Here is a 23,677-nt window from a genome sequence, read left to right on the forward strand (position 1 = left end):
ATTGTGATTATTGATTATACAGTATCTGTTACACTCCCAGTGATTTGTGTGTGTGAGTGTGGGGTGGGGGAGTAACTCAAATGAACCCATGGCATGTATAGCTTGTGTGCCCAGAGCATTCCTTCTCTGTATATTTGTATTTATACATATGGGTAGGGGGTGCCATAGTGTTTCCCTTAGACAGTACAGTATGGGGGTACAGCTTATTGTGTGCCCAGAACATTCCTTCTCTGTATATTTGTATTTATACATATGGGTAGGAGGTGCCATAGTGTTTCCCTTAGACAGTACAGTATGGGGGTACAGCTTATTGTGTGCCCAGAACATTCCCTCTCTGTATATTTGTATTTATACATATGGGTAGGGGGTGCCATAGTGTTTCCCTTAGACAGTACAGTATGGGGGTACAGCTTATTGTGTGCCCAGAACATTCCCTCTCTGTATATTTGTATTTATACATATGGGAGGGAGGTGCCATAGTGTTTCCCTTAGACAGTACAGTATGGGGGTACAGCTTATTGTGTGCCCAGAACATTCCTTCTCTGTATATTTGTATTTATACATATGGGTAGGAGGTGCCATAGTGTTTCCCTTAGACAGTACAGTATGGGGGTACAGCTTATTGTGTGCCCAGAACATTCCCTCTCTGTATATTTGTATTTATACATATGGGTAGGGGTGCCATAGTGTTTCCCTTAGACAGTACAGTATGGGGGTACAGCTTATTGTGTGCCCAGAACATTCCCTCTCTGTATATTTGTATTTATACATATGGGTAGGGGGTGCCATAGTGTTTCCCTTAGACAGTACAGTATGGGGGTACAGCTTATTGTGTGCCCAGAACATTCCTTCTCTGTATATTTGTATTTATACATATGGGTAGGAGGTGCCATATTGTTTCCCTTAGACAGTACAGTATGGGGGTACAGCTTATTGTGTGCCCAGAACATTCCTTCTCTGTATATTTGTATTTATACATATGGGTAGGGGGTGCCATAGTGTTTCCCTTAGACAGTACAGTATGGGGGTACAGCTTATTGTGTGCCCAGAACATTCCTTCCCTGTATATTTGTATTTATACATATGGGTAGGAGGTGCCATAGTGTTTCCCTTAGACAGTACAGTATGGGGGTACAGCTTATTGTGTGCCCAGAACATTCCTTCTCTGTATATTTGTATTTATACATATGGGTAGGAGGTGCCATAGTGTTTCCCTTAGACAGTACAGTATGGGGGTACAGCTTATTGTGTGCCCAGAACATTCCTTCTCTGTATATTTGTATTTATACATATGGGTAGGGGGTGCCATAGTGTTTCCCTTAGACAGTACAGTATGGGGGTACAGCTTATTGTGTGCCCAGAACATTCCTTCTCTGTATATTTGTATTTATACATATGGGTAGGGGGTGCCATAGTGTTTCCCTTAGACAGTACAGTATGGGGGTACAGCTTATTGTGTGCCCAGAACATTCCTTCCCTGTATATTTGTATTTATACATATGGGTAGGAGGTGCCATAGTGTTTCCCTTAGCGCTACACAGGGACCAACCATGACCCCTCTCTGGAATTCTAATGGCCCAGCTGTAGATTTAGCAACTATTAGTTTCATGTTCCTAATCAGAGGGTCCATTGAGAGCCACTTATTACTGAGAGACAGTTATAGAGAGATCCATTGGCCAAGCCATTACAATTTAGACAAGAGAGAGATAATTATGAGTGGTTATGGGATACCTTGCAGTGCTGGGCCGCTGAGGCTGCTGGGACATGATGACATGAGAGACAGAGCCAGTGACGCCGGAGCCCCGGGCTGTGAGTGTATCAGGGCACCTCTGGGTGCCAGCTGGGTGTCACATGACCTGGCACAGACAGTTGGCCAATCCAATGCGATGCCATAAGGGCAGCCTCACAGTCACTGACAGATGGAACGCTTTCTACAAGGAGTGGTTTCCTTAAGGTGGCCCCTTTCTACATATATGTATCTGCCTTCATGGGGCCAACTGAAGTCTGGCATTTTGATGGTGTTAGATATTAGTATGGGAGGATCATATCTATACGTGTAATCGCATAGTCTGTGTCAGGGTGTCAGACCCAACTCCTGTCACAATGCCGTTCCACCTTAACAGTGACCTACTATTGGTACAGCCCGTGGAACAGTCTATTGTGTGCGAGAGGGGGGATCGCTGTAAGGGGAATACATTGGAAGCTTAGTATGGCCCCCAGCAGGGAGTTAGTGGCACATTATTGGATTATAAACCTTACGGTGGGTGTAGGGGTTCATTTCGGGGGGTGTCTCCCACAGGTGAGGCCGGGGGCTTGCGTGGGGAGGGAGAGGCACCCCCGCGTACCATCTATTTTTAGCAGCAGCTGTTGCAATATAAAGAGTGGGAAGCGGAGGGGAGGCGGCATTGCTCTGTGGAGGCTGCGGGATCGCTGCTCACCTGGTACCTGCCATGAGTCTGTGCCCTGCTTAGTCCGGCCCGGAGGCCTCCGCTCAGGTATTTCTCTAGGGCAGTGCCAACTGGGGGGGGGGGTCGCTTTGATCCAGGGGGAACTTCAGAAACCCCAAAGGCAGACAGGGCTGGCTCTCCCCCCCCATACCCACTGTATGTACCCCAAACCCACTGTATGTACCCCAAACCCACTGTGTGTACCCCATACCCACTGTATGTACCCCATACCCACTGTGTACCCCAAACCCACTGTGTGTACCCCAAACCCACTGTATGTACCCCAAACCCACTGTGTGTACCCCATACCCACTGTATGTACCCCAAACCCACTGTATGTACCCCAAACCCACTGTGTGTACCCCATACCCACTGTGTGTACCCCAAACCCACTGTATGTACCCCAAACCCACTGTGTGTACCCCATACCCACTGTGTGTACCCCAAACCCACTGTATGTACCCCAAACCCACTGTGTGTACCCCATACCCACTGTGTGTACCCCATACCCACTGTGTGTACCCCAAACCCACTGTATGTACCCCAAACCCACTGTGTGTACCCCAAACCCACTGTATGTGCCCCAAACCCACTGTGTGTACCCCAAACCCACTGTGTGTACCCCATACCCACTGTGTGTACCCCAAACCCACTGTGTGTACCCCATACCCACTGTGTGTACCCCAAACCCACTGTATGTACCCCAAACCCACTGTATGTACCCCAAACCCACTGTATGTACCCCATACCCACTGTGTGTACCCCATACCCACTGTGTGTACCCCAAACCCACTGTGTGTACCCCATACCCACTGTGTGTACCCCAAACCCACTGTGTGTACCCCAAACCCACTGAATAGAGCATTCTGTGACTATATGTACCCCAAACCCACTGTATGTACCCCAAACCCACTGTATGTACCCCATACCCACTGTGTGTACCCCATACCCACTGAATAGAGCATTCTGTGACTGTATGTACCCCAAACCCACTGTGTGTACCCCAAACCCACTGAATAGAGCATTCTGTGACTGTATGTACCCCAAACCCACTGTATGTACCCCAAACCCACTGTGTGTACCCCAAACCCACTGAATAGAGCATTCTGTGACTGTATGTACCCCAAACCCACTGTATGTACCCCAAACCCACTGTATGTACCCCATACCCACTGTATGTACCCCAAACCCACTGAATAGCCATTTAGTGACTGTATGTACCCCATACCCACTGTATGTACCCCAAACCCACTGTATGTACCCCAAACCCACTGAATAGCCATTTAGTGACTGTATGTACCCCAAACCCACTGTATGTACCCCATACCCACTGTATGTACCCCAAACCCACTGAATAGAGCATTTAGTGACTGTATGTACCCCATACCCACTGATTAGCCATTTAGTGACTGTATGTACCCCAAACCCACTGTATGTACCCCATACCCACTGAATAGAGCATTTAGTGACTGTATGTACCCCATACCCACTGAATAGAGCATTTAGTGACTGTATGTACCCCAAACCCACAGTATGAACCCCACAGGGATTGTAAGGACCCTTAGCCCAGTGTTTATACCCAGACCCAGTGTGTGCACCCCAAACCAACTGTGTGCACCCCAAACTCATAGTATGAACCTCATTAGGATTTTAGGTATCCATAGCCCACTGTGTTCACCCCAAACCCACTGTGAGCACCCTAAACTCATAGTATGACCCTCATAAGGATTTTAGGTATCCATAGCCCATTTTGTGCACCCCAAACCCACTGTGTGTACCCCAAATTCACAGTATGAACCCTACAGTGATTTTAAGCACCCCTACTAAAAACCTGCTGTATGTGCCCCCCAAATATGTTGAATGGTATTTACCCCAAAGATACTGTATGTACTCCCATACCCATTGCATATACCCCACAGTCACTGGTTGTAACCTGAACCCTCTGTACCCCAAACCCACTTTCTGTGCCTAGCAGGGACTGTGCCAGTCTGCACCCAAAGGGCACGCATGTACTGTACCCCCACGTGTGTGTGTGTGTGTGTGTGTGCATATATATATATATATATATCAGTAATAGGGAGGGGGTAAAGCTTTGGGTCTGGATCTGCCTTTATTGGGTTCTGTGTACAGCCCAGTAACACTCCTTACACAGTATCAGCGGTACCACTACATGCCTGTTACATGGAAGTCTCACAGGGTGTAACGTGTGTGTATAGTAGGTACAATGTGTATGGTGGGGCAAGTAACACTGTGTATTAGAGCTCTGCACTCACCAGGCACCTACCCTTAGCCATCAGCCCCTCTGTGGGAGTTGGGAGTTGTCTCCTCTCCACTATAAACCCCATTCCCTATATAATCCACTCACTACATGGGCTAATTAGAGGCATGGCTGCGCGGAATCCAGTGTAGTCTTCAGCATGAATCTTAATGGTGTACTAATTAGGCAGAGTGAATGCTGTGGATGGGGGGCGGGGCATGTCCCACCGGTACAGTGTGACATCATGAGAAATTGACGTGACATCACTATGACACAGGTGGCAGTCACTGCTGGTTCTGACTGTGTCACTAAGCGTTGGGCTTTGTCAGGTGATGTCCGTTCAAGTCTGTGATAGGTCGTTTTGGGCACCTTGGTGCTGCAGGTTGTGTCCCCAGAGTTGTACTCACGGGCTGTTCTTTATTAGCCAAACTATAACTCCCAGCACCCTTCCTTATACTTGTGTGTATTGTATGGCATGGCCTGTGTGTGTATTGTAGGGCATGGCCTGTGTGTGTGTATTGTAGGGCATGGCCTGTGTGTGTGTATTGTAGGGCATGGCCTGTGTGTGTGTATTGTAGGGCATGGCCTGTGTGTGTGTATTGTACGGCATGGCCTGTGTGTGTATATTGTACGGCATGGCCTGTGTGTGTATATTGTACGGCATGGCCTGTGTGTGTATATTGTACGGCATGGCCTGTGTGTGTATATTGTACGGCATGGCCTGTGTGTGTATATTGTACGGCATGGCCTGTGTGTGTATATTGTACGGCATGGCCTGTGTGTGTATATTGTACGGCATGGCCTGTGTGTGTATATTGTACGGCATGGCCTGTGTGTGTATATTGTAGGGCATGGCCTGTGTGTGTATATTGTACGGCATGGCCTGTGTGTGTATATTGTACGGCATGGCCTGTGTGTGTATTGTACGGCATGGCCTGTGTGTGTATTGTAAGGCATGGCCTGTGTGTGTGTATTGTAGGGCATGGCCTGTGTGTGTGTATTGTAGGGCATGGCCTGTGTGTGTGTATTGTAGGGCATGGCCTGTGTGTGTGTATTGTAGGGCATGGCCTGTGTGTGTGTATTGTAGGGCATGGCCTGTGTGTGTGTATTGTAGGGCATGGCCTGTGTGTGTGTATTGTAGGGCATGGCCTGTGTGTGTGTATTGTAGGGCATGGCCTGTGTGTGTGTATTGTAGGGCATGGCCTGTGTGTGTGTGTATTGTAGGGCATGGCCTGTGTGTGTGTGTATTGTAGGGCATGGCCTGTGTGTGTGTGTATTGTAGGGCATGGCCTGTGTGTGTGTGTATTGTAGGGCATGGCCTGTGTGTGTGTGTATTGTAGGGCATGGCCTGTGTGTGTGTGTATTGTAGGGCATGGCCTGTGTGTGTGTGTATTGTAGGGCATGGCCTGTGTGTGTGTGTATTGTAGGGCATGGCCTGTGTGTGTGTATTGTAGGGCATGGCCTGTGTGTGTGTGTATTGTAGGGCATGGCCTGTGTGTGTGTTGTACGGCATGGCCTGTGTGTGTTGTACGGCATGGCCTGTGTGTGTGTGTGTATTGTAGGGCATGGCCTGTGTGTGTATTGTAGGGCATGGCCTGTGTGTGTATTGTAGGGCATGGCCTGGGCAGCACCAAGAATGTGCTTGTGCCAGTGCTGATGTATAATACCTGAAGGTGCCGGGGGTTGCTGGGAGTGGGGGGGCTGATGTAATGTTGGCATAAGGTAAATCCTGCCGTGTTTATGCCTGTTTGGGCCGAGCCCTGGGGTATTAGCAGTATAGTCAGAGGATTGTTCTGAGTAACTTTACAGCAATAGGTCTCTTGGGTTTATCTCCCCTTTAAACCATGTACTTGCAGCGATGTCACCATGTTAACCCCGCCCATTTGTGATGTCATCACAGCAGGATTAGGATGCAGGTTGTGTGCAGGTTAAAAATGTTCTGACCCGCCCCTCACTGGTACTGGGAGTTGTGTTGCTATGGGTTCCTGTGTATGGGCCTCTACACTCCTGGTTGCTCAGGGGGCGGCTCAGCAGCAATAACAGCACTTCCTGATCCCCCCCCCCCCGGCTTCTCATTCCCACCCCCAGTACTGGGGCCCCCCAGGGTCTTCCATCTTGCACATCATCTACCAACCAATCTTCCATGTCTTATGGGGGCTCTGGCTCTTTAACTGGGGGGCCTGGGGCATTATAAGGGACACTCAGTATGGAGGCCAGTTAGGGGGGGATTTGGGGTGAGTGCTTGTGCCCTGGGTACCCCTGGAACTATAGCGGGGTGACTGTTACCCCAATGTTTCTATATATCTGTAACCTTGTTATGGGCTAAGGGGGCCCAGCCTGAAGGCCAGTTAGGGGGGGATTTGGGGTGAGTGCTTATTTGTGCCCTGGGTACCCCTGGAACTATAGCGGGGTGACTGTTACCCCAATGTTTCTATATATCTGTAACCTTGTTATGGGCTAAGGGGGCCCAGCCTGAAGGCCAGTTAGGGGGGGATTTGGGGTGAGTGCTTATTTGTGCCCGGGGTACCCCTGGAACTATAGCGGGGTGACTGTTACCCCAATGTTTCTATATATCTGTAACCTTGTTATGGGCTAAGGGGGCCCAGCCCTGAAGGCCAGTTAGGGGGGGATTTGGGTGAGTGCTTATTTGTGCCCTGGGTACCCCTGGAACTATAGCGGGGTGACTGTTACCCCAATGTTTCTATATATCTGTAACCTTGTTATGGGCTAAGGGGGCCCAGCCTGAAGGCCAGTTAGGGGGGGATTTGGGTGAGTGCTTATTTGTGCCCGGGGTACCCCTGGAACTATAGCGGGGTGACTGTTACCCCAATGTTTCTATATATCTGTAACCTTGTTATGGGCTAAGGGGGCCCAGCCTGAAGGTCAGTTAGGGGGGATTTGGGGTGAGTGCTTATTTGTGCCCGGGGTACCCCTGGAACTATAGCGGGGTGACTGTTACCCCAATGTTTCTATATATCTGTAACCTTGTTATGGGCTAAGGGGGCCCAGCCTGAAGGCCAGTTAGGGGGGGATTTGGGTGAGTGCTTATTTGTGCCCTGGGTACCCCTGGAACTATAGCGGGGTGACTGTTACCCCAATGTTTCTATATATCTGTAACCTTGTTATGGGCTAAGGGGGCCCAGCCTGAAGGTCAGTTAGGGGGGGATTTGGGGTGAGTGCTTATTTGTGCCCGGGGTACCCCTGGAACTATAGCGGGGTGACTGTTACCCCAATGTTTCTATATATCTGTAACCTTGTTATGGGCTAAGGGGGCCCAGCCTGAAGGCCAGTTAGGGGGGGATTTGGGGTGAGTGCTTATTTGTGCCCTGGGTACCCCTGGAACTATAGCGGGGTGACTGTTACCCCAATGTTTCTATATATCTGTAACCTTGTTATGGGCTAAGGGGGCCCAGCCTGAAGGCCAGTTAGGGGGGGATTTGGGTGAGTGCTTATTTGTGCCCTGGGTACCCCTGGAACAGGGTGACTGTTACCCCAATGTTTCTGTGTGTGTGTGTGTGTATACATATATACACACAGACACTGTATATAGAGTTGCTGGCCAGAGATACAGGGTAAGTTGTACAGGGGTTGGTTGCAGGTAAGACCCAGTATTGCCCCCGGGGGCTGTTGCTCTGATACAGACACTGATCCAGTTGAGGGGAAGGTACAAAAGCCGCACATTGTGACAACACAAATTCTTTTCCCATTGCAACACACACAGTTATATACACATCCCCTGCCTTTCCTGTGTTGCTATAGAATTGTGCCACAGACCCCTCCCAACTGTCACATCATAAACTCACCCAAACCCTCTAACCTCCAGCGTGACTCCCAGCCACTCCCAGCACCCTCCCTGAGCCCCTCCCCTTGCACCTTGCTTATTTCTCTGCCTTTCATTGCACCCATGAACTACTCACAGTTTTAACTAGAACCCCGCACTTTCTCTATTTCATTACTGCCCCCCCCTTATATATTTATATATAGTGACCCCCCTTAACTGCCCCCCCCCCAGTGTAACCAATCCCAACTGGGCCAGCCTTTCCCCATAACTGAGCCCATTCCCTTTATCAGCTTAGTCGCTCTTCCCTGTACTTTCTCTATTTCATTACTGCCCCCCCTTATATATTTATATATAGTGACCCCCCCCCCTTAACTGCCCCTTCCCCAGAGTAACCAATCCCAACTGGGCCAGCCTTTCCCCATAACTGAGCCCATTCCCTTTATCAGCTTAGTCACTCTTCCCTGTACTTTCTCTATTTCATTACTGCCCCCCCCTTATATATTTATATATAGTGACCCCCCCCTTATATATTTATATATAGTGATCCTAAAGTGACCAAAATATTTGTTTCATGTCTAATTTAAGCAGCTTTGCAGTTGGCCTTTAGCTTTTATATATCATGGGTTTATATATTTGCCTGCTGTTCTTCCTCACTTACACTTAAACTCTTTGGTTTCTATTGTTAGTTCCCTTAGCAACCGACAGACATTGGATCCTAGAGGGCTGTTTCCACCAAATTACCAGAATCTTTCCCAACTTGCAAACTAACAAATTACTTACCCCAGCTTCACATTGGCTATTCTAATATATACCCCGCCCTGGTGATCAACCCCCAGGAGGGCAAATCTAAGGAGATCTACATGAATGCCAGGAGTCGTCTCTAGTGATTGTTACACATAGAATTAGAAATATTCCCTTGGGCTGATATCTCCCGAGTGCTTTCAGCACTGAATCGGTTAAACATCCCACGTTTCAGCACAGACAGCAATTAGCACAATTCCACTGGCATCATCCAACTCTCACATCTCATTAACATTCACGCCGGCACTTGGGAGAAGGGGGTCCGACTGCCACGTTGCTGGGAACCAGGAGATCTGGATTCAGCTCAGAAGAACAAATCTTGGTTTCTTGGCCACTGAAATTATATCATTATTAGCCTGTTGTGTGCCCAGAACATTCCTTCTCTGTATATTTGTATTTATACATATGGGTAGGGGGTGCCATAGTGTTTCCCTTAGACAGTACAGTATGGGGGTACAGCTTATTGTGTGCCCAGAACATTCCCTCTCTGTATATTTGTATTTATACATATGGGTAGGGGGTGCCATAGTGTTTCCCTTAGACAGTACAGTATGGGGGTACAGCTTATTGTGTGCCCAGAACATTCCCTCTCTGTATATTTGTATTTATACATATGGGTAGGAGGTGCCATAGTGTTTCCCTTAGACAGTACAGTATGGGGGTACAGCTTATTGTGTGCCCAGAACATTCCTTCTCTGTATATTTGTATTTATACATATGGGTAGGAGGTGCCATAGTGTTTCCCTTAGACAGTACAGTATGGGGGTACAGCTTATTGTGTGCCCAGAACATTCCTTCTCTGTATATTTGTATTTATACATATGGGTAGGAGGTGCCATAGTGTTTCCCTTAGACAGTACAGTATGGGGGTACAGCTTATTGTGTGCCCAGAACATTCCTTCTCTGTATATTTGTATTTATACATATGGGTAGGGGGTGCCATAGTGTTTCCCTTAGACAGTACAGTATGGGGGTACAGCTTATTGTGTGCCCAGAACATTCCTTCTCTGTATATTTGTATTTATACATATGGGTAGGAGGTGCCATAGTGTTTCCCTTAGACAGTACAGTATGGGGGTACAGCTTATTGTGTGCCCAGAGCATTCCTTCTCTGTATATTTGTATTTATACATATGGGTAGGAGGTGCCATAGTGTTTCCCTTAGACAGTACAGTATGGGGTACAGCTTATTGTGTGCCCAGAACATTCCTTCTCTGTATATTTGTATTTATACATATGGGTAGGAGGTGCCATAGTGTTTCCCTTAGACAGTACAGTATGGGGGTACAGCTTATTGTGTGCCCAGAACATTCCTTCTCTGTATATTTGTATTTATACATATGGGTAGGGGGTGCCATAGTGTTTCCCTTAGACAGTACAGTATGGGGGTACAGCTTATTGTGTGCCCAGAACATTCCCTCTCTGTATATTTGTATTTATACATATGGGTAGGGGGTGCCATAGTGTTTCCCTTAGACAGTACAGTATGGGGGTACAGTTTATTGTGTGCCCAGAACATTCCTTCTCTGTATATTTGTATTTATACATATGGGTAGGAGGTGCCATAGTGTTTCCCTTAGACAGTACAGTATGGGGGTACAGCTTATTGTGTGCCCAGAACATTCCTTCTCTGTATATTTGTATTTATACATATGGGTAGGAGGTGCCATATTGCCAGCACATCACCCCTACCCATCAGTAGGGAAGGGTTACAGAGATGGAAAACAAGTAGAACTCATGCTAAAAGTGTAACTTCCCCTTTAAATAAAAATATCTTGCTCCCTGGAAATGATGAAGAGAAACCCACAATGCAAACGCAACAACTTATGTTGGGATTTTTGTTACTATTGTTTATTTATATATCAGCAACATATTCTGCAGCAATGTACAAACATTTACATGTCTGCCCCTGCCCCAGTGAGCTTACAATCTAAGGTCCCTATCCCATTCCCATCAGCCCCTGCCCCAGTGAGCTTACAATCTAAGGTCCCTATCCCATTCCCATCAGCCCCTGCCCCAGTGAGCTTACAATCTAAGGCCCCTATCCCATTCCCATCAGTCCCTGCCCAGTGAGCTTACAATCTAAGGTCCCTATCCCATTCCCATCAGTCCCTGCCCCAGTGAGCTTACAATCTAAGGCCCCTATCCCATTCCCATCAGCCCCTGCCCCAGTGAGCTTACAGTCTAAGGTCCCTATCACATTCCCATCAGCCCCTGCCCCAGTGAGCTTACAATCTAAGGTCCCTATCCCATTCCCATCAGCCCCTGCCCCAGTGAGCTTACAATCTAAGGTCCCTATCCCATTCCCATCAGCCCCTGCCCCAGTGAGCTTACAATCTAAGGTCCCTATCCCATTCCCATCAGCCCCTGCCCCAGTGAGCTTACAATCTAAGGTCCCTATCCCATTCCCATCAGCCCCTGCCCCAGTGAGCTTACAATCTAAGGTCCCTATCCCATTCCCATCAGTCCCTGCCCCAGTGAGCTTACAATCTAAGGTCCCTATCCCATTCCCATCAGCCCCTGCCCCAGTGAGCTTACAATCTAAGGTCCCTATCACATTCCCATCAGCCCCTGCCCCAGTGAGCTTACAATCTAAGGTCCCTCTATCATGCTGTGAATAATGCAATGGAAGTTACCCTATTGGGAGGCAGTAGAACAAGTGAGCAGAGGGGGGAGAGAAAGCAAAAGAGGAAGGGGGGGGTGCAATTTCGCACGTTAGAGATGAGCCCACACGTACTGAGCAATTCCTGGAAAAACAACAGATTTCTGCTCAGAAAATCTACATTTAACCCTCTCCCATCTGCTGCGCCTTTATAGGAGAATCGCCGTAGCGACAGAGCTGCCCCCAGACTGCAGGGTAGCTGTGATTATTCCTACACTTTCCAGGGTATATTAGAGCCCCCCCACACACAGCTGAGGGGGTATTTGCTCCCTGGGTACAAGCAGTTGCCCCTGCAGCCAGGCTGGGGTCACATAGGTCCAGCAGGGGGGGCTCACAGAGCTCACCAATAGGAAACACTATGGGTTAACTTCACCTTTACATTACCTAGTACTGTGCTATAGAGTGAGAGGGGCCAGTGGGGCCCACGTGGGAGTAAGGAGCCATTTATTGCAATAAGGAATTCAGGCTTAATAAAATCCAGGCCCCCGATCCTTGGTTGGCATCTCCATGCCCTATTCTTAGCAGCTTTTCTATTGGTCTTCATTTTTTATAGATCTTTAATTATTTGCCTACCCTTTCTGGATTTCAGATAGGGGTGACTGGCCGCTAGGGTAGGTGGGCCCTAGCAACCAGGCCGCTGCTGAAACACCAAACTGGAGAGCTGCTAAATTCAAAGGCCATAAAAAATAAAGGCAAATTGTCTAATAAGGTGAAAGACCCCTGTATAGAAGAGATTTGTTGTCCTTTCAGCCCTTTAGGAATCACGTGTCCATTTAAATGAATTGGGCGTAACAGAATAGAATCATAGCAGCTTCCAATAGGAGGGGCTAAGTAGATATAACCTATAATTCGGTGGGATTAGAACTCCATGATGGAATCTTACAGGTGGAGGGGCAGGGAGTCTGTGACTCAAGCAGTGGGTGGGGCTAGAACTCCATGATGGAAGCTTACAGGGGGAGGGGCAGGGAGTCTGTGACTCAAGCAGTGGGTGGGGCTAGAACTCCATGATGGAAGCTTACAGGGGGAGGGGCAGGGAGTCTGTAATTCAAGCAGTGGGCAGGACTAGAGCACTGATGGCAGCTTACAGGGGAGGGGCAGGGAGTCTGTGACTCAAGCAGGGGGTGGGACTAGAACACTGATGGCAGCTTACAGGGGGAGGGGCAGGGAGTCTGTGACTCAAGCAGTGGGTGGGACTAGAACACTGATGGCAGCTTACAGGGGGAGGGGCAGGGAGTCTGTGACTCAAGCAGTGGGTGGGACTAGAACACTGATGGCAGCTTACAGGGGGAGGGGCAGGGAGTCTGTGACTCAAGCAGTGGGTGGGACTAGAACACTGGCATCTTACAGGGGGAGGGGCAGGAAGTCTGACTCAAGCAGTGGGTGGGACTAGAGCACTGATGGCAGCTTACAGGGGGAGGGGCAGGGAGTCTGTGACTCAAGCAGTGGGTGGGACTAGAACACTGATGGCAGCTTACAGGGGGAGGGGCAGGGAGTTAGTGACTCAAGCAGTGGGTGGGACTAGAACACTGATGGCAGCTTACAGGGGGAGGGATAGGGAGTCTGTGACTCAAGCAATGGGTGGGGCTAGAACACCGATGGCAGCTTACAGGGGGAGGGGCAGGGAGTCTGTGACTTAAGCAGTGGGTGGGACTAGAACACTGATGGCAGCCTTACAGGGGGAGGGGCAGGGAGTCTGTGACTCAAGCAGTGGGTGGACTAGAACACTGATGGCAGCTTACAGGGGGAGGGGCAGGGAGTCTGTGACTCAAGCAGTGGGTGGGACTAGAACACTGGCATCTTACAGGGGGAGGGGCAGGAAGTCTGACTCAAGCAGTGGGTGGGACTAGAGCACTGATGGCAGCTTACAGGGGGAGGGGCAGGGAGTCTGTGACTCAAGCAGTGGGTGGGACTAGAACACTGATGGCAGCTTACAGGGGGAGGGGCAGGGAGTTAGTGACTCAAGCAGTGGGTGGGACTAGAACACTGATGGCAGCTTACAGGGGGAGGGATAGGGAGTCTGTGACTCAAGCAATGGGTGGGGCTAGAACACCGATGGCAGCTTACAGGGGGAGGGGCAGGGAGTCTGTGACTTAAGCAGTGGGTGGGGCTAGAACACACTGAGTGAGTAAATGAGAGAGAGCAGGATGCAGGAATATGCCGGTACTTATATAAACTGATTACAAGTATTTGGACTCCCCTTTGTGGAGCTCAGGATCCCGGCATCCCGACCCCCCCGACCCACGTTCACCCGCAGAGCTGAAATAATCGTAAAGAGCTTTAAACGTGTAATGTGCCGTGCAAATTGGCATCAATAATCCGCTCAGGCAGGAAAGCCGATTGCTCCAACCTCCCAGCCGTAAAGATTAACTGTGCCGCGTGGGGATAAGGGGGCACTCAGTCCCATGGGGGGGCATCTCCTGACTGGGGGGGGGCACAGTAGGGGTCTCTCAGTGCCAGGAAGGGGGTTTAGTTGGTAATGGAATTGTGGGATTTAGAGATTGTGTGATTGGTCAGTTACAGGGCCAGGCATATCAAGGAGCAGAGAGTCGGGCAGGAACTGCCTTGGAAATATCGGGGCCCTCAGTAACCAGGCTTTTTATCTTGTCTTTTTACCTTCCATTCTGTGCCGTTGGCAAGCGAGGCAGGTTTGCGTGGGTGCCCGCGCCGTGATTTATTCACATAAATTAAAGACTCCAAGCAACAAAAATGAGTTGGCTGAAATCCGCGCCGATTCCCCCCACGCGTGACTGTAAGGGGTGTACTGGCGGCTCCTTCCTTATATCTGTCCCTCCGTTACAGAACCCAATCTCGTAAAGGGTTAACTTTTAGTATCATGTAGGGAGTAATATTCTGAGAATTTGCAATTGGTCTTCATTTTTTATTTCTAGTTTTTTTTAGTCATTTTCAGTTCAGCAGCTCTCCAGTCTAGAGTTTCAGCAGCTACCTGGTTGCTAGGGCCCAAATTACCTTAGCAACCAGGGAGCAGTTTGGATGAGAGACTGGTATATGAATTGGGGAGGGTCTGAATAGAAAGATAAGTAACAATAACAATAAAACTGGAGCCTCAGAGAGCAATAGGGTTTGGCTGCCGGGGTCAGTGACCCCCATTTGGAAGCTGCAAAGAGGCAAAAGAAGAAGGGAAATAATTCACAAACTATAATAATATTCTGAGACAGTTTGCAATTGGTCTTCATTTTTTATTTGTAGTTTTTTAATTTATTTCAATCATTGTTCAGCAACTCTCCAGTTTGCAGGGTGGTTGTTAGGGTCCAAATTACCTTAGCAACCAGGGAGTGGTTTGAGAGAGTGACTGGTAAATGAATAGGGGAGGGGCTGAATAGAAAGATATGGAATAAAAAGTAACAATAACAATAAAACTGGAGCCTCACAGAGCAATAGGGTTTGGCTGCCGGGGTCAGTGACCCCCATTTGAAATCTGGAAAGAGGCAAATAATTCAAAAACTGTAACAAATAAAAAATGAAGATCAATTGAAAAGTTGCTTAGAATTGGGTGTTCTATAACCTACTCTCCCCCCCGGGAGATTTATTAATCATACAATAAAATAGAGAAGTGGGAGTCCAAGTGCTGGAAAGGTTTCAGCGGCTTCTTGAATTTAAATTAAAACGAAAAAAATATTTAGAAAAGGGAACAGACCCCGGAAAGTGATTATTTCTGACTTAAAGGGAAATACTCATCTAAATTGTACGGAAGGAGTAAGGGATTGAGGAGTCGCAAACAGCAGAGCAGAGAAAATAAACACTCATTGCCTATTATTGACCCTTACAGGCACCTGTATTAGTGACGTTGTTACTGTAATATCTCCCTCCCATTGCAGGTACAAGAGGGGGGACATTATGGCGACCAGCGCCGTCCTGAGCGACAACCTCCCGACGTATAAACTGGTGGTGGTGGGAGATGGGGGCGTGGGCAAGAGCGCTCTCACCATCCAGTTCTTCCAGAAGATTTTTGTGCCCGATTATGACCCGACCATAGAGGATTCCTACCTAAAGCACACGGAGATAGACGGACAGTGGGCTATACTGGATGGTAAGAACTCTATTGTACATAGGGGGAGTTATACAGGGAACTCTGGGTATCACTCATGTATTATAAGGGATAATGTACCCCCTACTGTAAATGATAAGGATATTAGCAGTCACTGAGGGGTTCTGTGCCCCCCATATAAAGGCACAAGGCTGCATGCTGAGTTATACAGGGAACTCTGAGTATCACTCATGTATTATAAGGGATAATGTACCCCCTACTGTAAATGATAAGGATATTAGCAGTCACTGAGGGGTTCTGTGCCCCCCATATAAAGGCACAAGGCTGCAGGTATTATAAGGAATCTGATGCAGTGGCTGCAGCTCATTTTGTTCATCATTATAGGATCAGGCAGTCAGGCCACAGAAGGGTTAATCTGCCTTTTTTTGTTTGTTTAGTGGGTAATTTCATGAGTGAATCAGTGGAATCTGACATAAACGACTCTCTCTCTCGCTGCGCCTCTTTTAAAAGGGCCCTGATGTGCCTGACACATTAATTATACATGGCGGCGAAATGCGGCGTGTGCGATACAGAGATTATTCTTAATAAATGCTGATTCCCAAACAAACCCTACATTTTATAGTCTCTATTTCTGGGCCTTGTCTCCAGCGTTAAAGGGACACTGTCATCAAAAGAAAAATGTCTGTTTGTGCCAGAAAACAATGCAAACAAGTCTGTACAGCAATGTAGGTTTGGGAAAAGTGATTTATTTGAAGATACGTTTTTCCTGTGCCTTTAGAACAGCAACCTTTTTAATTTAAGGAGAACTAAACCCTAAGAGGGTATAGGGCAGAACTGCTGTATTTCATATACTGAACATACTGCACAAATAAGCACTCACCCAAATCCCCCCCTAACTGGCCTTAGCCCATAACAAGGTTACAGATATATAGAAACATTGGGGTAACAGTCACCCTGCTATAGTTCCAGGGGTACCCAGGGCACAAATAAGCACTCACCCCAAATCCCCCCCTAACTGGCCTTCAGGCTGGGCCCCCTTAGCCCATAACAAGGTTACAGATATATAGAAATATTGGGGTAACAGTCACCCCGCTATAGTTCCAGGGGTACCCAGGGCACAAATAAGCACTCACCCCAAATCCCCCCCTAACTGGCCTTAGCCCATAACAAGGTTACAGATATATAGAAATATTGGGGGTAACAGTCACCCCGCTATAGTTCCAGGGGTACCCAGGGCACAAATAAGCACTCACCCCAAATCCCCCCCTAACTGGCCTTCAGGCTGGCCCCCTTAGCCCATAACAAGGTTACAGATATATAGAAACATTGGGGTAACAGTCACCCCGCTATAGTTCCAGGGGTACCCAGGGCACAAATAAGCACTCACCCCAAATCCCCCCTAACTGGCCTTCAGGCTGGGCCCCCTTAGCCCATAACAAGGTTACAGATATATAGAAACATTGGGGTAACAGTCACCCCGCTATAGTTCCAGGGGTACCCAGGGCACAAATAAGCACTCACCCCAAACCCCCCCCTAACTGGCCTTCAGGCTGGGCCCCCTTAGCCCATAACAAGGTTACAGATATATAGAAACATTGGGGTAACAGTCACCCCGCTATAGTTCCAGGGGTACCCAGGGCACAAATAAGCACTCACCCCAAATCCCCCCCTAACTGGCCTTCATTGCTGGGCAGGATGTGCAAAGCTATCCCATACAGTAAGGGTTAAAGTGCCTGTGGCGCTCGGTTCCTGTGGTTGGAAGGAGCCAAATCAGTGCCGCACACTCTCGCTAATCTGCACCCCTCCCTGAGACGTCACAGTGAGCCGCACCACACCCAGCGCTCACCTGTAACCTGTGCAGACAGGCTGAGAGCACGCGATGCCCACCTGGCAGGGAGATGGGGGGTAACGTCACTGTGCCACCTCACCTGGCTGACTCAGCCTTAAAGGGACGGCGCAGCTGGACTCCGTGTGGGTTCTGTTGGACAGAATAGGCTGTAGCTGCCAACTGTAGGCTTTCAGATCTGTGCAGAAATTCCCTTACCCAGTAGCCTTACAACAGAACCACAGGGAGAGCCTGGGTCTGGCCCATTCTTTAATAAATGCTAACATTATGAAAAGGGTATTTAAAGGGATAGTATCTCCCTGATTAAACAGAAATCCCACCATTACTACAGTCACTGTGGGGGCAGTTTCCATTACTAGTCTCCTGTAGTTTAGAGACACCTGATTGGTGACATTGATGGGGAAGAAGCAGGAGGATAATACCCCAGGTGAGCAGCTTGATGCCCCAGAGCAGTTACCCTGTTCCATTTGCCCCCCCAGTGCTGGATACGGCAGGCCAGGAGGAGTTCAGCGCTATGAGGGAGCAGTACATGAGGACCGGCGATGGCTTCCTAATAGTTTACTCAGTGACGGACAAAGCCAGCTTCGAGCACGTGGACCGGTTCCACCAGCTTATCCTCAGGGTGAAAGACAGGTAAGTACCCCTGGATCAGCAATGCACCATGGGTATTAATCCCAGCATCTACCCCACTGTTCTCCCATTGCCTATAAAGGCCCCCGGCCCTTCCTTGAAGCTGTCTAATGTATCTGCTATACAGAGAGACCCCCACAAGCTTACAGCTCTCCCTGTAACAAACTCATTTTCACTTTAAAGGGGAACTAAACCCTAGCCCCGCCCCCAACAAGCCATTATCAACCCAAGCAGTCACTTGCCCCCCATCTGATCCCACAGTGACGGAATCTAAAGAGACTGCTTTACTATTCATCTGAAAGACTCACCAGGTATAGAGTCCGGAGCTGGCAGTGGGCACAGGTGGCACCTAAACTGTAATGCCTCGTCTGTTTCAGAGAATCCTTCCCTATGATCCTGGTGGCAAATAAGGTGGATCTGATTCATCTAAGGAAGGTATCAAGTGAACAAGGAAAGGAGATGGCAACTAAACACAATGTAAGTACTCTGTATGGGATCATTGTGCCAGGGGGAACTGTATGGCACCTCCTACCCATATGTATAAATACAAATATACAGAGAAGGAATGTTCTGGGCACACAATAAGCTGTACCCCCATACTGTACTGTCTAAGGGAAACACTATGGCACCTCCTACCCATATGTATAAATACAAATATACAGAGAAGGAATGTTCTGGGCACACAATAAGCTGTACCCACATACTGTACTGTCTAAGGGAAACACTATGGCACCCCCTACCCATATGTATAAATACAAATATACAGAGAGGGAATGTTCTGGGCACACAATAAGCTGTACCCCCATACTGTACTGTCTAAGGGAAACACTATGGCACCCCCTACCCATATGTATAAATACAAATATACAGAGAGGGAATGTTCTGGGCACACAATAAGCTGTACCCCCATACTGTACTGTCTAAGGGAAACACTATGGCACCTCCTACCCATATGTATAAATACAAATATACAGAGAAGGAATGTTCTGGGCACACAATAAGCTGTACCCCCATACTGTACTGTCTAAGGGAAACACTATGGCACCCCCTACCCATATGTATAAATACAAATATACAGAGAGGGAATGTTCTGGGCACACAATAAGCTGTACCCCCATACTGTACTGTCTAAGGGAAACACTATGGCACCCCCTACCCATATAAGGAATGTTCTGGGGCATCCCACTGATATTATTTTGCCTTTCAGATCCCTTACATTGAGACAAGTGCCAAGGATCCGCCTCAGAATGTGGACAAGGCGTTCCATGAGCTTGTCAGAGTAATTCGGTAAGTGACCCAAAGATACAGCCGTTGCGGTGGGGGGATATGGATGTTGGCTAGGGGAAAGCACTTTAAAAGGGCAAAAGCTCCACCTAGTGGCCAAAGCTTGATTAACTACTGTTGCCTCCTCTGCCCCCTGGAGACCACTGCAATTGAACACTGCCCTACTCCCCACCTCACCATGGGGAAGAGAGCAGCACAGAAGCAGGAACGATACAGAATCAGAGCTTTTTATCTGATTGCTTGCTAAGGTGGTGGCAAAGGAGATTCAGTCCCCTTTCCTGTACATTTTCCCATCTCCCTGCTGGTTGCTGGGATAAGCAGCCCTAGTAACCACATACAGCTTTAAAGGGGTTGTTTACCTGTGAGTTAACTTTTAGTATGAGGTAGAGAGTGATATTCTAAGACAGTTTGCAATTGGTCTTCATTTTTTTATTATTGCCGGGTTTTTGTTTAACAGCTGTCTGGTTGCTAGGGTGCAAATTACCTTAGCGACCAGGGAGTGGTTTGAATAAGAGACTGGTATATGAATTGGAGAGGGTCTGAATACTTAAATAAGTCATGCAAATCAACAATGACAGTAAAACTTTTAGTTTTTGTTTAGCAACTATCTGGTTGCTATGGTCCAAATTACCTTAGCGACCAGGGAGTGGTTTGATTTAAAGACTGGTATATGAATAGGAGAGGGTCTGAATTCTAAAATGTTATTCAGATCAGCAATAACAGTAAAACTGTAGCCTCAAGTGACTATTTTCTGGCTGCCGGGGGCAGTGACCCCCCCCCCCCCATTAAAATACTAATAAATAATGAAGACCAATTGAAAAGCGGCTTAGAATTGGCCATTCTATAACATACTAAAAGTTAACTTAGGCTGACCTGGACAGATGTTGAATAATTTTTGAAGACTCGCCCCTCATACTAAAAAGTCATTTGCAAGATGAACTTCCCCTTTAATTTCCAGGAGGCCAAAGCCCACACTGACAGTGTTTCTCTGTTACAGGCAGCAAATCCCAGACAAAAGCCAAAAGCGGAAAAGGAACACGAAATGGAGAGGCGACCGGGGTACGGGGGTTCACAGGCTGCAGTGCGTGGTGTTGTGACCGCCCCTTTGCCCACTCCCAGCAACCCAAGACGGGCTAATGCCAACGGGTGACACCGTGCACTGAACCCTCTGTGCCCCAGGCCGGGGACTGCAGCACCAATACTTGAAGTGAGGCTGAACTGCGGGGGTCTGTGCCGGCCACCGAGCCACAGAATGTGGGCACAACCCACCCCCCCCAAACCTCAGGATTTCCCCCATGGCGGGGGCGGTGGTTCCAACCCAGGGGCTCACTGCCCGCACTCGGCACATTAACCCTTTCCTGAAATACAGGAGCAGCGGGAAGTTCTGGTCTCGTTTAGATGTGGTACTGGGGGGGGGGGGGGTATTGACTGTGGGTTTGGGTCTCCTCTTATTGTTCTTGGGACAAATTGAAATTTTTTTTTTTTTATTTGTTTTCACTATGGAAAAGCTGATGGAGTTGGGCAGAGCAGACACAGTTAACCCATCCTGTGCTGGAGCAAGAGCAGCTCCTGATTGGTCCATGGCACTTTTATATCTTCAGTGTTATTAGACCAAGAGCAGGACCCATTAACCAGTCCTGTGCTGGAGAGAGAGCAGCTTTGGACTTGTCCGTGTAGCTCCTACATCTGCACCATTATTACACCAAGAGCAGAACCCATTAACCAGTCCCGTGCTGGAGAGAGAGAGCAGCTTTGGACTTGTCCGTGTAGCTCCTACATCTGCACCATTATTAGACCAAGAGCAGAACCCATTAACCAGTCCCATGCTGGAGAGAGAGCAGTTTTGGACTTGTCCGTGTAGCTCCTACATCTGCACCATTATTAGACCAAGAGCAGAACCCATTAACCAGTCCCGTGCTGGAGAGAGAGCAACTTTGGACTTGTCCGTGTAGCTCCTACATCTGCACCATTATTAGACCAAGAGCAGAACCCATTAACCGGTCGTGTGCTGGAGAGAGTACAAGCACAGCCAACCTGTAAGCAAGTCTCAGTGGAAGATCCCCAATCAGCTTCCCAGTTAGGATTTTTTGGATCCTGCTGCTCCCTCTCAGGGATTTAAATGCCACTTTTTGTTTAACTCCCACAGTAAAAAGAGAAATAATGAGGAGTAGCCCAAGGGTCCAGATCCATTAGCCATTTGCTCTGTGGCTGTTGAGCTCCTGCAGAACCGAGGCCTCTGGGCATAATTGCACTTTTTCTTTACTCTGCGGCGCTAATGACATAAGAGATGCTGAGTAACTGCACTGAAACGCTAGCGGTACCATCCCCTCGGCCAATGGACTGCAGGACGTATAACCCTTCCGTCTTACCGGGGCAGATTATCGGATAATCTGCCCCTGGAGAGATGTGCTGGACCCACTGAGTGCAAATACCACTGCCTTTATTAATATTACAATGTGTAGATATATAGATGGATCTTGTGGAAGTAAAGGTTAGTGCTGTGCTGATGATTAACAATTCTTGGTTACCGGACCTTGGTGTTCTAGTTCACTTTGATTGGTCATTATCATTTGGAGCAGAGCTGCCCTGCCTGTAGCCCCACAGGACACACACACAACTGATTTAATGGGATTCTCATCATAAAAATCCCTTTTTATAAACTTCTGTTCATCTGCTCTAAAGTTATGTATGTTTCTCTGACCCAGTGTGTACCAACTTTTCTGTGTATTCTAAAAGTGCCATGGTTTTGTTTACTCTGCCTTTGATTTTGTAATCTTTACCACCCTGCCAGTTAGTAGTGTAAGAGCCGCATCACACTGGGACACATCCTTCCAATGATTAGAAAAACCACTACAAACTTACTGGGAAACTTAAATCCCTCTGGCAGATAAACAGTCTCCCTAAGGCCTGTCCTGCAATGTGCAAGGTTGTCATAGCTTCCTCTGGGGACTTGTGACATTTGTTTGTCTTTCATAGAAGAATCTATGACTCTTGTGACGCTTTTTAAATAGAGTTAGAATCTCAGCCATAAAGCAGGGCAGGGCTGCTGCTTATAATGGGGGGGGGGATCAGATAGGATCTGTGCCACTGTGACAGAGTGCTCTGTTATACAGATAGCTAGAATCTCAGCCATAAAGCAGGGCAGGACTGCTGCTTACAATGGGGGGGATCAGATAGGATCTGTGCCACTGTGACAGAATGCTCTGTTATACAGATAGCTAGAATCTCAGCCATAAAGCAGGGCAGGACTGCTGCTTACAATGGGGGGATCAGATAGGATCTGTGCCACTGTGACAGAGTGCTCTGTTATACAGATAGCTAGAATCTCAGCCATAAAGCAGGGCAGGACTGCTGCTTACAATGGGGGGGATCAGATAGGATCTGTGCCACTGTGACAGAATGCTCTGTTATACAGATAGCTAGAATCTCAGCCATAAAGCAGGGCAGGACTGCTGCTTACAATGGGGGGATCAGATAGGATCTGTGCCACTGTGACAGAATGCTCTGTTATACAGATAGCTAGAATCTCAGCCATAAAGCAGGGCAGGACTGCTGCTTACAATGGGGGGATCAGATAGGATCTGTGCCACTGTGACAGAATGCTCTGTTATACAGATAGCTAGAATCTCAGCCATAAAGCAGGGCAGGACTGCTGCTTACAATGGGGGGATCAGATAGGATCTGTGCCACTGTGACAGAATGCTCTGTTATACAGATAGCTAGAATCTCAGCCATAAAGCAGGGCAGGACTGCTGCTTACAATGGGGGGATCAGATAGGATCTGTGCCACTGTGACAGAATGCTCTGTTATACAGATAGCTAGAATCTCAGCCATAAAGTAGGGCAGGACTGCTGTTCTTTTGACAAAAAGAAATACTTTAATACAAAGGTAAAAATAGATACATCACTATAAATTATGGGAAATGCATAAATTGCAGCTACATTCCAACTTGGACAATAGCA

The 23,677-nt window shown here is 48.1% G+C and overlaps 1 protein-coding gene across 1 annotated transcript; it reads left to right on the forward strand.

Moving 5' to 3' along the window:
- The first annotated feature begins 2,389 nt into the window (after positions 1-2,389).
- On the forward strand, positions 2,390-22,467 carry mras (muscle RAS oncogene homolog). The gene is made up of 6 exons (XM_002943157.5): positions 2,390-2,495; positions 15,785-15,996; positions 18,280-18,433; positions 18,808-18,907; positions 19,638-19,717; positions 20,712-22,467. The coding sequence occupies exons 2-6, from the start codon at positions 15,804-15,806 to the stop codon at positions 20,809-20,811; spliced, it is 627 nt and encodes a 208-aa protein (XP_002943203.1). The 5' UTR covers positions 2,390-2,495; positions 15,785-15,803; the 3' UTR covers positions 20,812-22,467.
- The last annotated feature ends 1,210 nt before the right edge of the window (positions 22,468-23,677 follow it).

The sequence above is a fragment of the Xenopus tropicalis genome, chromosome 9, assembly GCF_000004195.4.
Source record: "Xenopus tropicalis strain Nigerian chromosome 9, UCB_Xtro_10.0, whole genome shotgun sequence".
Lineage (NCBI taxonomy): Eukaryota > Metazoa > Chordata > Amphibia > Anura > Pipidae > Xenopus > Xenopus tropicalis.

Bases quoted from the DNA above. Each gene is read 5' to 3' on its own strand.
- mras (XM_002943157.5), top strand. From the start codon at position 15,804: ATGGCGACCAGCGCCGTCCTGAGCGACAACCTCCCGACGTATAAACTG. The intron at 18,434-18,807 runs GTAAGTACCCCT...CGTCTGTTTCAG, and splicing joins ATCCTCAGGGTGAAAGACAG to AGAATCCTTCCCTATGATCC. The intron at 18,908-19,637 runs GTAAGTACTCTG...TTTGCCTTTCAG, and splicing joins AGATGGCAACTAAACACAAT to ATCCCTTACATTGAGACAAG.